Genomic DNA, 14,851 nt, shown 5'->3' with positions numbered 1-14,851 from the left:
TTGAAGGACACATACACCCATCCTCTGGAAGTACTTTGACCTTTGGTCACATGTGCCAACGAAGGAGGACCAATCAGTATCAGCAGCTATTTTGGTCCTTCCTATCTTCCAAGCACTCAAGTTATGTACAACCTGTACATACAGACCAGTGTTTGGGAGACCAGTGGGACAAATTTGCCCTCTGCTGCAGGCATCTTCTGCTGTGTAGGAACTCTGTTTGTAGCTCCATTTCTGACTTATGAACTGTTCCGGTTTACAGTTAATAGAAATGGAAACCTGTCACATCCGAAGGAAGATCTGTAAAAGGCTTGTGTAAATAGACCAGCAACTATAAATTCACATTTAAATGTTTAAGCCAAACAATTGTGTTAGATGTGACAGAGTATCACTAAAATGCCTCCCTCCTGTTTATGAATTATTATGTAGTCGTACTCTACACCTACTGATCACAGTTGCACATCAGAGGTTTTATTTTCCCTTTAGAATTTAGAATTTATTTAAACTTTACACCCATCCCACAATGTGAGGGAGCAAAAATCTTTGCATTATGACTCCATTGCAATGTACAGACATGTGAACTTAAAAGTCTAATAATGGCTTGTAGAAAGAAGCTGTCCCATTGCCTGTTGGTCCTGGCTTAATGCTGTGGTATCATTTACCAGACGGAAGCAGCTGAAACAGTTTATGGTTGGGGTGACTGGTGTCCCCAGTGATCTTCCAGGCCTTCTTTCTGAACCTGCTGCTTTACATGTCCTCAATGAAGAGAAGTTCACATCAACAGATGTGCTGGGCTGTCCGTACCGCTCTCTGCAGTGCCCAGCGATCAAGGTTGCTGCAGTTCCTGTACCGGAGGTGATGCAGCTGGTCAGTATGCCCTCAATAATGCCCCTGTAGAAAAGAGGAGGAGGGGATCTTGAGGATTTGGGGGGCCCATGCCAAACTACTTCAATCACCTGAGGTGGAAGAGGTGTGGTTGTGCTTTTTTTTTTGCCACAAAGCTGGTGTGTACAGTATAGTTTTTGAGGGCATGGTTCAGAGAAGTTCTTAATCTGTGTTGGAGATCAAAGCCAGGGAACTAAGATCCTTCACTATAATTTTCTGTGTGTTCTAGTTATAGGCATCTACTTGTAGCTCACTTGGAATAATGGCAACTAACATCAACTTGGTGAGCAGATACCAATCAACAGTTTCCCAGTCCTCAGAACATTAACTTAAATGACTAAGTAATGGCCAGTCGGCAAAGACTGGGATTGTTGGTAAGATACCCTCTCGGTACAGAGGGGAAAATGTTTTGAAACCCTGTCCATTCCCATTGTATTTCAGAAGTATTTGTGAAGAAGTTGTTATTAAATAAAACCAAGAATACTTTCTGAGTCACAACATCATTCTCCCCCAGAACTTCTCCAGTTAAATATTATGGCTTTGTTCAGCAATCAACTTGCCAAAATATTTATTTCAATTTGAATTTTCATAAACACATTCATGCACTCACTTGCGTAGTATGCACTTTGGCAGAATTCCAGAGTTAAATTCCAGACATGAGGTGACAATAACTGTCCTTGATGACAAGGCACCATTCAGCTGAGAGGAACACCAGAGAGCTCCAGTAAAATTGGAACCAATGCAGAAAAAGGAGGAAATCCTGACTTTAAATGAGAAAGTTGTGCTCAGTGAAGTCTATCTTCGGCCCTGAATTTAGCTGCATGTGCCCTAAGGCCATTCTGCTGCTTTATTAGGGATCTACCCACCATCAGTAGGTAAGATTAGGACTGTTACATTTCATTCTTTGTGTGATTCCTTGAATAATGAAACAGTTGGTGCTTGCATGCTAAAGTTTGACAACCAGGTTTGCATTAATGTGACAAAAAACATTTCTGCCACAAAAGTACTGGAAAATATCCAGTCCCTGCAATAAAGTCCTTGTATTTAATTCCAATACCATAATCTGAATCCTCCACTGTTAATACCTTGAAAGTCATTCATAATGATTGGATCTGTCACACTAAATACAATGGGAATTGGAGCTAATCGGAAAGCTGAGTCCCAATGTTTCTTAATAATCTACAATGAGCATCTACAAAGTGTGATGGAGCACTGTTAAATTTCCATAATGAGTGCACGTACTACAGCGCCAGGGAAATTGACATCATTCAAGATGAAGCGGTCCACTTGAGTGGTAGCCCGTCCATCACCCTTAATTAGCCACTTCCAAAGGACAGCTGACACAATGACACATTGCATCCTGCACGTACCTCCACCCTCCACATCTACCACATGTCATACATTACCCTAATATTAGAAGACCACTATTGCTGGATTAAAATAGTGCAACTCCTAACCTAATAATACTGTTCAAGGATCTTCGCCAGATGTCCACAATTACAATGTTCATGAAGGCATCCCACCACCAGCCTCTGAAAGAAGGCTAGATAAGCAATAAAAGTTTTTCTTTTGGCAATTCCAATATCTGAAGATTGAATCGATGTTATTACTAAAGATTGTCGGTGATATGATTGTTCGGTCACTATCATTGAAAGTTATAAATTCTATCAAAATGACTAAAATGGATTTAAGGTTAAAATATTTTGAACATTAACATAATAGAGATGACTTTTAAATAGAATGCATGTAAGAAATTATAGCTCAACAGAACGATGTATTCAGTAACAAGTTAGCTTTATGTTGGGTGACTCAAACTGTTTTAAATTCAGCTTAAAACTATGCAGCAGCATGTCTAATCTTATTAAAGGCCCTCGTGCACTGACATGTCAGGCTAATTTTGTTCAATGGTTGAACTCTATTAATTTTTTGCTGAGCCTAATCTATCAGCAGAAGTGACTGTTAACCATTGGTTCTTTACAGTTCTATTAAGCACTGGATTAATAACAACACAGCTGAGTGGACAGAATGCTCTCCGAAAAGGTTTTGCTATTTTTGTTGAACCATTCTATGGCAAGATTTCTACTCCATTATGAATAAATGTTTTCACAGTGGCTGGGATGTTTTCTGACTCTCTTGCATAGTTTTCGCACTGTTGACTCCAGTCACTGGATTGCCCACATTGAAAGTTGTGGAGCACAGGTTTAGAAAAGCTCTGCTTAGCATTGTTGCAGCTTTCTGGATGAATCCTGAATTCCAAAATCCAGTTGCATGAAAATTTATGACATGAGATTTAAAATTTACATGTGACTCCTAAAGCTTTTAAGTTTTAGACTTAATATGAGGATTTGGCCTGTCACAAATTTTGTAGGGAGGCCAATGCATGTGCAGATTCAAACATTTCTCCTCCAAGTATGATTTTCCACAGCCCTGCTATATGAATATGTGGATACCCCAGTAGTATGGCATCTGGCTCACCATACTCCCCTGAAACTCACTGGGGCTCTATTTTCTACACTTGCTTTAAACCTATCAGGTTCACCAGGAAATTTATTCTAATACTATCTTATATCATTTTTAAGTAGATTAGTATTAATAGGTAAGAGGAACACCCAAAACAATCAGATCAACCAGCTCAAAATAGTTTCAAAGATGCCAGATCACTGAAGTTTTATAAACAGAAAACGCTGTAAATGTTCAGAAAAAAACAATTTAGCAATTTCCCATTTAATATATTTCCCATTTTCTTGTTTCTATTTAACGGTCCATCTGATTTGTTAGCTACTGATTCTGCTTAATGATAGGACCTTCCAACTTGTTGTCAACCTAATCATAGTTTGGAATGAAGCATGAAAGCTGAGAGCTGTACTGGTCACACAGGCACTTTGTCTGAACAAAAGGTCAGGTCAGAAAACTGGGGCAACTCATCCAATATTTCCATTTTGTTAAACCAAATATTTGCATACGTGCATTGTTTCATTTCTGCCCTCTTAGCCAATGAGTTCATTCAAAGTGAGGTTTATAATCAATCAGGCTCATCCTTTTTGATGATCCCCACATTCTTCCTATGATCATTATATGCAGAGGAATTTTCCACCGGGTAAACCTGTGATGGGTTGCATTCAAGGGGAGGAGAAGATGGTGGCGCGACGCAGTGCGCACGGCCGCTCCGAAATGATATTGTATGTGTTAACTAGGGGCTGTGCACAATCCTGATTTGATGGAGACCGACATGAGAAGCACGGAGGAACACATGGAGAAACTTCTGAAATGCCTGCTTCGCTGCCACCGCTACTGTGCGATCGAGAATCTCCAGAGGGGAAGGCCCCAAATCCTTGGGTTTGCCTATTGCCTGTTGCTGGGTACGGGGTCGAAGCGCTCGGCAGAGATGGTGCTCGGTGTCGGAAGACTGGTCGAAGGCTCGAAGTTTTCGGACGGACTCAAGAGTCGGCTGTGGTCGGGTGCTTCGAGGATGCTGCATCGGCAAGTTTGCGGCGCTGGAAGCTCATGGCAGGAAGAGTTTTTTTTTCTTCCTTCTACCATCTGCATGAGATGATGGGACTTTCAAGAGACTTTGAGACTTTTTTACTATACCCATGGTCTGTTCTTCATCAAATTACGGTATTGTTTTGCACTGTTGTAACTATATGTTATAATTATGTCGTTTTTTTTTTCAGTTTTTCAGTCGGTTTGTCTTGTGTTTCTGTGATATCAATCTGGAGAAACATTGTATCCTTTCTTAATACATGCATGACAATAAAAGAGGACTGTGTGTCCTCATAATCTAATTGTAATCTAATCTATTCTTTAGGCTGTTTGAGGTCCACTTGAAGAAGAAAAGTTTATCCAACTTCATGTTTTGGCATCAGGTCTCCTAACTTTGCAGTGGTTCAACCAGATCTACTGATCAAATTTAATAATAGGGTGTTTTCTAATTGTTGCCTCCACTCCCGTTTTTCACCTGCAGTGGAGTTAACATAAGAAAACTATCGGATCTCATTAGGACTACGTGTAGATACCATATCCCTCTGAGTGACAATTATAATATATAGGCTCAAGGTTCTCAATATCATCCTGAATTCTTTTCTGCTTTGGGTGCTCATAGGCCAGAACTTCCCAGTATTCAGTGGAGATGTTACATTTCTAGGGGTACACTTTGAGGATACCCTTGAATCTTCTGTTTGCCTTATATCTCTTACCATATCAGTGCCCAGCACATCATAGAAACCGATCTCCTCTATATGGACTCTCTATAATGTTCACTGTTTCAGGAAAGCATAATCAAAGACCCCATCACACCACATATTCATTCTCTTTCCCTCTCCCATTGAGCAGAAGATGTAAAAGCCTAAAAGGACATACCATCAGGCTCAAGGACAGATTCTACCCACTGTTAAAAGACTACTGAGTGGTTCCCTAGTATGATAAAATGGACTCTTAATCTCATAATCTACTTTGTTTTGATCTTGCACTTTATTGTCTACCTGAGCTCCGCTTTATGTCTAGCTGTTGCACATTACTCTGTATTCTGTAATTGTTTTACCTTGTACTACTTCAATGCACCATGTAATGATTTATCTTATGAACAGTATAGAAGGCAAGGTTTTCACTGTACCTCAGTACATAGGACCATGATAAACCAATTCCAATATTGTGTCTGTGTTGGGCATACAAATAACGTGGCCTTGCCAATAGAGCTGACGGTAGTCAGAACCTCAGCGTTAAGGTTGACTCTGAGAGAGATCATTGATGTTGGTTCTATTATCCTTTTGAGTGGATTTTGGAAGATTTTGTGAAGATCACATTTGTGTTATCTTTCCTGTGCCTTAATGTGCTTGCAAAGGGCAATCCAGCTCTCAGCAAACACTGAAAGGCAAAGTTCGCTGCTGAGCAGTAGACTGAGTTTTGTGTTAGACCAAGTCTTAGATTTTCAAACATCCTTTTCCTCAAATGACCAAAGACCATGCTGCTGCATTAAAGACATGATGATGTTGCTTACCAATGTGTGACTCTGCAGAGAGATGGCTCCCAAGGTATGGGAAATGATTCTCAATTTTCAGCTTCTTATGATTCTTTTTTGTTGGAGGGTAGTATTGTACAGCAGGGCAGGTTAGTAGAGAACCTTCATCTTTAGAATGTTATCTGTAAGACCCATTCCATTGTATGCTTCAGTAATGGAGTTGATGGCAACATAGAGTTCAGCCTTCGTTGAGCACAAATGCACAGACTGCAAATTAACTGCTGAGGTTAGGGTGTCCTTGGTTCTGGAGTGTAATTGATATCGGTTCAGAAGTTCTGCATTAGTTCTGAAGACCGGCTCTATTCCCTTGGGAGGTTTGGTATGGGTGAGTTGCAGCATTATGATGAGAAATATTGAAAGAGGTGTCAGGACAATGCTGCAGCTTTGAAACTGGTCTTCGCTGAGATTGGATCTATTGTGGACCCACCGGTTTTTGATCAAGGCTTGGATATCATTACCAGAGCAATATTACTCCTTTGAATAAATGACAGCAACACGGAAATTAAATAGAAATTATTTCCCTTGATAGCTCCGGTTATTGTAACAACACCTCAGGAGATTTGGAATGTCAGTGGATCACAAGTTTACCTCAGCTGCGAAGTTATTGGAGTACCTACCCCTGTACTCACCTGGAACAAGGTTAGCAACTATCCAACAGTTTTATTCAGATCATAAAGTTTACAATATTTTTAAAAATAGGTTTCTCTGTCTTTCTGAATTGTATTTTGTGTTTGAAGATGTTATGAGAATCTCATAATTTAATGTTTACCTCAATCACATTATGAGTTAGAATCTGTATATGTTAATACTTATTACGTTGAAATAAAACAGGATCTTCAGTAGTCCCAATGCTTAACAATCACAGTTTAGAGCTACGGAATATCAGTAAAGACATCTCAGCTTAGATATAGCAACCAAAACGGCAGATAAAACTCTCACCAAGACTCCTTACAGCTGCAGAAGAATATCTTTGCTGCTGTGCTCAAGTCCTCTTGCAGTGAAGGCTAACATACAAGCCTTTCTGACTATTGCTGTAACTGTACACTTGCTTTCAGCAACTGGTGCTCACGGATACCCAGGTCTTATTATACCTCTACTTCTCCCAAACTACCGCCATTTAGATTGGAATCATCCCTTCTGTTTTTTCAAAACCAAAGCTCAGCATATGTACAAAGGAAACAAATTTTTGTACTAACTTTATCCAAACCTTTTATCAGAACTGCTTCTCATAAGATACTACAGGAATCATGACAAATCCCTTTTATTATTTTTAAAATGTTGATCAGATCAGCCCCCTTCATGCAAAAACTTTTTAAACTCAATGGAATGTAAGCCAAGTTTATGCAATCTAACCTCCTTTTAATTAACTTGGAGCCTTGGGAATATTGTGGTGAAACTATTTGGTATATGAAGGTCAATATCCCTATCCTGAGCTCTAATCAGTGAAAGGGACCTTGATGCTTGTAAGGACAGCATAAAACAAACTGATATGCTGGAACATGTTGGCGTTAAGAAAGAGGATGTGCTGGAACTTTTGAAAAACATTCAGATACACAAGTCCCTGTGGCCAGACGGGATATATCACAGGTTACTATGGGAGGCAAGCGAGGAAATTGCTGAGTTTTTGGCAATGATCTTTGAATCTTCACTGGCCACAGAAGCAGTAGAAGATGATTGGGGATGACAAATGTTATTCCTTTGTTCAAGAAAGGGAGTAGGGATAACCCTGGAAATTATAGACCAGTGTGTCTTACTCCAGTGGTGAGCAAGTTGTTGGAGAGGATTTTTACAGACAGGATTTACAAGCATTTGGAGAAGCACAGTCTGATTAGGGATGGTCAGCATGGATTTGTGAGGGATATGTAATGCCTCACGAGCCTGATTGACTTCTTTGAGGATGCAACAAACACATTGTTGAAGGTAGAGCAGGGGATGTAGGGTATATGGATGATAGTCAAGTGATAGGGTTCCCCATGGTAGGCTCATTCAGAAAGTCACGAAGCATGGGATCCAGGGAAGCTAGGCTGTGTGGATTTAGAGTTGGCTTACTGACAGATGAGAGAGGCTTGTAGTAGATGGAGTGTAGTAGATTCCTGGGAAAGTGTGAAGTGATTCACTTTGGAAGCTTAAACTTGAAGGCTGAATACAGAGTTAATGGCAGTATTCTTAGCTGTGTGGAGATACGGGGATCTTGGGGTCCATGTCCATAGATTTCTGAAAATTGCCACACAAGTTGATAGGGTTGTTAAGAAGGTGCATGGTGTGTTGGACTTCATTAGTTGAGAGGTTGAGTTCAAGAGCAGGAAGGTATTGTTGCAGCTCTACAAACCCCTGGTTAGACCACACTTGGAATATTGTGTTTCGTTCTGGTTGCCTCATTATAGAAAGGATGTGAAAGCTGTAAAGGGAACGCAGGGGAGATTTGCCAGGATGCTGCTTAGATTAGACAGTGTGTCTTATGAGTCAATTATTTAGCCAGAGAGTGGTGAACCTGTGGAATTCATTGCTACAGATGTCTGTGGAGATCAAGTCATCCGGTATATTTAAAGTTCTTGATTAGTAAGGGTGTCAATGGCTATGGGGAGGAAGCAGGAGAATGGGGTTGAAAGGGATAATAAATCACCAAACTTGAATGTTGCAGAAGACAGATGGGCCAAATGGCCTAATTCTGCTCCTATGTCTTATGGTCTTATAGGATAGATTGAGTGAGCTAGAGCTTTTCTATTTGGTGCAAAAGAGGATGAGAGGTGACTTGACAGAGGTGTATAAGATGATATGAGACATAGATTGAGTGGATAGCCAGAGACTTTTCCCAGGGTGGAAATGACCAATACAAGGGGGCATGGAGGAATGTCAGAACTAAGTGCTTTTTTAAACACAGGTAGTTGCTGGACTGCCCTGTCAGTGGTGGTGGTGGAGGCAAATACATTTTGGACATTCAGGAAACAATTAGATAGACACATGGATGATAGAAAAATGAGGGCTATGTAGAAAGGGGGGTGTTAAATGGGTCTTAAAGTAGGTTAAAAGATTGGCACAACATTGTGGGCTGAAGTGCCTGTACTGTGCTGTACTGTTCTGTGTTCTAGTGGCCAAAACTGAACACATTATTTCCACACCATCTGGGAAAGTCGCTTAACAAATAAACCTCACCACCTCAATTTTGTATAAAAAATTCCTTGACATAATAATAACTTATTGATCAGAACACTTTTGCTGACCTGTCAACATGGATACCCGAATCCCTTTGTCACAATCCTCAGTTTCTTATGATTACTAATACATCTTACACAGATCCAAGACCTGATGATGAATTTTATCCGTCATTCTTTGGTCCATTCATTCTTTCCTTTGTTGCCATCTCCCGTGCTTCTTAACTTAGCATCACCTTCATGTTTGGATATACCATTCTTTTTTTCTTTGTCCATATTGTTAACCAGTAACACTGAGGCATAGATCCCTATGGTCCATTTTACCCATTGTAATATTTTTCATTTACCATTTTCCTTGTTGTTCCCATCCATTTACTAAAGTTACATGACGAGTATCTCTTTCCTGTAAATACATGACTTGTATTGATCAGCTGATTTTTTTTTAAGAACTGATAGATTCTGATAACTTCCTCAAGTCAACAGGTTTTTAAGACCATAAGACCAAGGAGCAGGATTAGGCTATTCGGTCCATCGAGTCTACTCTACCATTTGATCATGACCAACTTACTGCATGTTCCCTCTCAACCATGGTCTCCTGCCTTCTCCCCATAATCTTTGGCATCCTTACTAATCAACATCCAAGCAACCTCCACTTCAGATATACCCCATGACTTGGCCTCCACAGCCATCAAGGTAATCATTCATCAGATTCACCACCCTCTGGCTAAAGACTAGTCCCTGGTTCTAAAGGGATGTCCTTGCAATCTGAGACTCTCCTGCTATTGGAAACCGCCTCTCCATGTTCACTCTATCTAGGCCTTTCAATATTTGGTAGGTTTCAATGAGATCCACCCCCATTCTTCTAAACTCCAGTGAATACAGACCCAGAGCCATGAAACACTCCTCATACGTTAACACATTCATTCCTGGAACCATTCTTGTAAACGTCCTCTGGATTCTTTCCAACACCAGCACATCCTTTCCTAGAGCTGGGGCCCAAAACTGCTCTCAATACTCCAAACTTGGTCTGACCTGTGCCTTATGAAAGTCATAGAACATAGAGCAGTACAGCACAGTACAGACCCTATGGCTCACAAGTTTATGCCGACTTTTCACCTACTCCAAGATCAATTTGATGCTTCCTTTCTGCATAGCCTTCCAATTTTCTTTCATTCATGTACCTATCCAAGAGTCTCTTAAATGTCCCTAATATATCTACCTCTACCACTGCCCCTGGCAGCTCATTCCACATATCTACTATTCTCTATGTAAAAAAAAACACTTATCTCTGACATCACCTCATACCTTTCTCCAAACACCTTAAAATGAGCCTTCTATATGGAACAATGTCAAATGCCTTATACAATACATCCTCTGCTTTACCTTCATAAATTTGTTTTGCCACCTTCACAAAGAATTCAATCAGGTTTATGAGGCATGACCTGCCCCTCACAAATCTATGTAGACTATTTCTGATAATACTATGCTTCTCCAAATGTCCATAAATCCTGTCTCTAAGAAACCTCTTCAATAATTTACCCACCACTCATTGGTTTATAATTTCCAGTGTTAACCCTATGTCTTACTTGAACAAAAGAATAACACTTGCCACCCTCCAATCATTTGGTCCTACTTCTGTGGTCAGCGAGGACGCAAAAATCATCACCAAATGCGCAACAATATCTTCCCTCACTTCCCATAGTAACCTTGGGTTATCCTATGCAACCCCTGGGACTTACCTAGCCTAATGTTTTTCAAAAGTTTCAGCACATTCTCTTTCTCAACATTGACAAGTTTCAGCATACCAGCCTGTTTCATGCTGTCATCACATTTATCAAGGCCCTTCTCACTGAAGCAAAGTACTCACTAAGGACCTCTACTATGACACCAGGCAAGTTCCCTCGTTTATCCCTGATCAGTTCTACCCTCTCTCTAGTCATCCTCCTGTTCTTCACATATGTGTAGAATGCCTTGGGGGTTTTCTTTAATCCTACTTGCTAAGGCTTTTTCATGCTCCCTTCTGGCTCTCCTATGTCCATTCTTCAGCTCCTTCCTGGCTACCGTATAACTCTCCAGAACCCTGTCTGAAACTTGCTTGTGAAACCTTAAGTAAGCTTCTTTCTTCCTCTTGACTATGTATTCCACATCTCTTGTCAACCGTGGTTCCTTCATTCTACCATCCTTTCCCTGCTTCAGTGGCACAAAGCTATCCAGAACCCCATGAAAGTGCTCCCTAAACAATCTCTATATTTCTGTTCCCAATTTGCGCTCTTATGTTTCTACCTAATAGTATCATAATTCACCTTCTCTCAATTAAATATTTTCCTATACCGTCTGCTCGTATCCCTCCCCAAAGCTATGATAAATGTCAGGGTGTTGTGGTCACTCTCTCCGAAGTGCTCACCCACCGACTGATCAGTAACCTTCCACTTCCCTACACTGTATTCCATCTGTCACTTCTTTGGCCATTCTCCTAATCTGTCCAGATCATTCTGCAAACTCCCTGCTTCCTCAAATCTACCTATCCCTCCACCTATCTTTGTATCATCTACAAACTTGGTGGCTCTCAATTCCACCATCCAGATTATTAAAATGATGTGAAAAGTAGTGAACCCGGCATTGCCCCCTGCAGAACATCTGTAGTCATTAGTAGCCAACCAAAATAGGTCCCCTTTATTCTTATTCTTTGCCTCCTGCTAGTCAGCCAATGTTCGGTCCATGCTAGTTTTCCTGCAATACCATAGGACCTTATGTTGTTTAACAGCCTTGTATGTGGCTCCTTGTCAAAAGTCTTCTGAAAATCCAAGCAAACAATATCTTCTGACTATCCTTTATCTATCCTGCCTGTTATTTCTTCAAAGAATTCCAAAAGATTTGTCTGGCAAGATTTCCACTTCAAGAAACCATGCTGACTTCAGCCTATTTTATCATCTGTGTCCAAGTGCCCCATGACCTCATCCTTAATAATGGACTCGAACATTTTGCCAACCTCTGAAATCAGGCTAAATGACATGTAAATTCCTGATAATTGCATTTCCCCCCTTCTTAAAGTGGTGACTGGGCATTTGCAATTTTCTAGTCCTCTGAAACTATTCCAGATCTAGTGACACTGAAAGATTGTTACTTATTGCCTTCATAATCTCTTCAGAACCGTAGGTGTAGTCCATCCGTTCCAGGTGACTTAAGTACCTTCAGACCTTTCAGATCCCCAAGCACCTTTGCCTTAGAAATAGCAACTACATTCACTTCTGCCTTCAACACTTGAAATTTGGGCATACTGCTGCTGTCTTCCACAGAGTAAACTTTTATTTGCCAAGTGTCTAGTTTGGAAATTTTGCAAATATTTAAGAAAATAGCACTATAAGTTTGCATTCTAACTAGCAATTTCCTCACTTTTCACTACCCTGGAATAAAATCTATCTGGATTGAAGAGAGATTGTTCCTATTGAGTTTCATTATTTTCCTTCTGACCATTTTAAACTTGCATTAGATCCCATGAGTTCAGTGCATGGAAACAATAAATTTGTTGCCAATTAAATATTTCATTGTTAAAGCTTTTAAGTAATTCATATAGAGTCCTTGATGTCCACATTTCCAAGGAGCTCACCTGGTCCCTGAACTCCTCCATCCTGATCAAAAAGGCGCAACAGAGCCTTTATTTCCTGCGGAGCATCAAGAAAGCTCACCTCTGTCCCAGGATACTGACGGACTTTTACTTCTGTACCATTGAGAGCATACTCACCAACTACATCTCAGTGTGGTATGGCAATTGTCCCGTATTGGACCGCAAAGCACTCCAGCCTGTGGTGAAAACTGCCCAGCGGATTATCAGCACCCAATTCCCCACCATTGAGAACATCTACCATAAACGCTGCCTGGACAGGGCAAAAAGCATTATCAGAGATGCATCTCACCCTAACCATGGACTTTTTACTCTCCTCCCATCCGGTAGGCGCTACAGGAGCCTCCACTCCTGCACCAGCAGGCACAGGAAGAGCTTCTTCCCTGAGGCTGTGACACTGCTGAACTTCTCTTCACAACACTAAGCAGTATTGCATCCGTATTGTACTGTCTCAGTACTTTTATATTTGTGTGCTGTAGCACTTTTTTATTCGCAGTTATTTTGTAAATAACACTATTCTTTGCATTTCTGGGCAGATGCTAAATGCATTTCATTGGCTTTGTATCTGTACTCAGCACAATGACAATAAAGTTGAATCTAATCTAATCTCATTTAGCTTTGAGCTTTTTTGGGGAATGCATTCAAGAGGACACTGATGTGGGGTACCTCGGAATATTTCCATATTTACAGGAGCGTTCTTCCAACATAGCATAAAATATTCTCCAGATGGTATAATCCTTGCATCTAAAATATTGATTTTGTATCAAGATAAGAATTAATTAATGATTCTCAAGTTGATGATTTGTATTTCAAATGATAGGTAATGAAAACAATTACTGGTGTGGAAAAGGCAGAGTTACTCCCTGGTGACCGTGACAACCTTGCCATCCAGACTCGAGGTGGGCCAGAGAAACATGAGGTGACAGGATGGGTGTTGGTAAGTTTTTAATCCCGATCTGAGAATATTAATTAGAAAGTTAAATAAATTTTATAAAAGAAAATGTTAAAACTTCATTTATTGTACTTGTTACAGTAGATCTTGCACACAAACTAATCTCAAGTCAGTGCACATTACAGGACTAAATATCATTTTAAAGTATTTCATAGGCTGTGAAGCACTTTGGGCTGTCAGCACCTAATACGTTCTTTCTTTGTGTAATGATATGGCTACCCATGAAGTAAAACTCTTTCAATTCCACTTCAGAAATAAAGGAATACAAATTACCCAAAATAGAATTTAATTACACACCTCATCATGGAAGTTAGCATTTCCTTTCTCTACACTAAACTGTGACAACCTCTCTGACTGCAAATTTTGTCATTTATCATGGTCAGTTCTATGTTGAATGCTGTCTCTGAATGGGTGGAAAAAGCAGAATTGAGACTGATGCCATCTCCTCTGAAGAAACTTTTAATGTTACCACTTCAGTATGTGTTCAGCCCAGATCAGACTGTCCTTCATGTAACTAGTTTTAAAATAATGCATAGTGGAGTCTTGAAATCTATCAAAAGGCTTTTTTCCCCTTATCTATTCTGCTAAATTCTTTTAACATTGCTCACATTTTAAACGAGCCTGAACAAACTTGAACTGCAACACTGTTGCTCCCTTAACTATTTGTAACTTGCTTTACATTTTCACATAAAATGCAACTAATGTATTTGAACAATGGATTAAAATTACAGAATGTTCCTTATTAAAGCACCTAAAACCTAGCACTAATGGCGCTAAGTTTGTAGTTTCTCTGTGAGGCAAGTTTGTATCTTCGTTCCCAGTTTTCAATAGAATCCAAACGAAAATAGCCACTTGCAATTAATAAACCTCTGAGAAACATTCTATGGTGCTTAGGCAAAAAGTAGAATAAGACTTGGACCTAGAAATTTATTCTTGTCACCCACATTTTACGAATGTAAAATAGGAACACAAGTTTTCTGTAACACAAAATTATTACAGACAAGGGGGCCACTCAGCCTATCAAAACTGTCATTTTGTTTTGGTATTTTATTTAGTAGGGGCTTGTAAATTATTCTTATTTGTCTCTCCAAATCCCTGCAGAATGAATATATTATTTCCACCACCCTTCCAGTTAGTGAATTCATGAGCTTTTTTTTCTTTTGCTCCAAATTTTAAATCAGTGTCTGCTAATAAAAACTCTTCCTTTTGTTTACTAAATCTAAACC

General features: G+C 40.0%; 1 protein-coding gene across 1 annotated transcript in view; it reads left to right on the top strand.

Annotated features, from left to right (window-relative positions):
• igfbp7 (insulin-like growth factor binding protein 7) overlaps positions 1-14,851 on the top strand; it is a 35,273-nt gene that overhangs the window by 16,375 nt on the left and 4,047 nt on the right. The window contains exons 2-3 of the mRNA XM_072256319.1: positions 6,429-6,538; positions 13,494-13,610. Of these exons, the coding sequence (XP_072112420.1) occupies positions 6,429-6,538; positions 13,494-13,610 (227 nt within the window). The remainder of the gene's footprint in view (positions 1-6,428; positions 6,539-13,493; positions 13,611-14,851) is intronic.

This window comes from Mobula birostris, chromosome 4, assembly GCF_030028105.1.
Source record: "Mobula birostris isolate sMobBir1 chromosome 4, sMobBir1.hap1, whole genome shotgun sequence".
Taxonomy (NCBI): domain Eukaryota; kingdom Metazoa; phylum Chordata; class Chondrichthyes; order Myliobatiformes; family Myliobatidae; genus Mobula; species Mobula birostris.
This window is presented reverse-complemented; position numbering and strand designations above follow the sequence as displayed.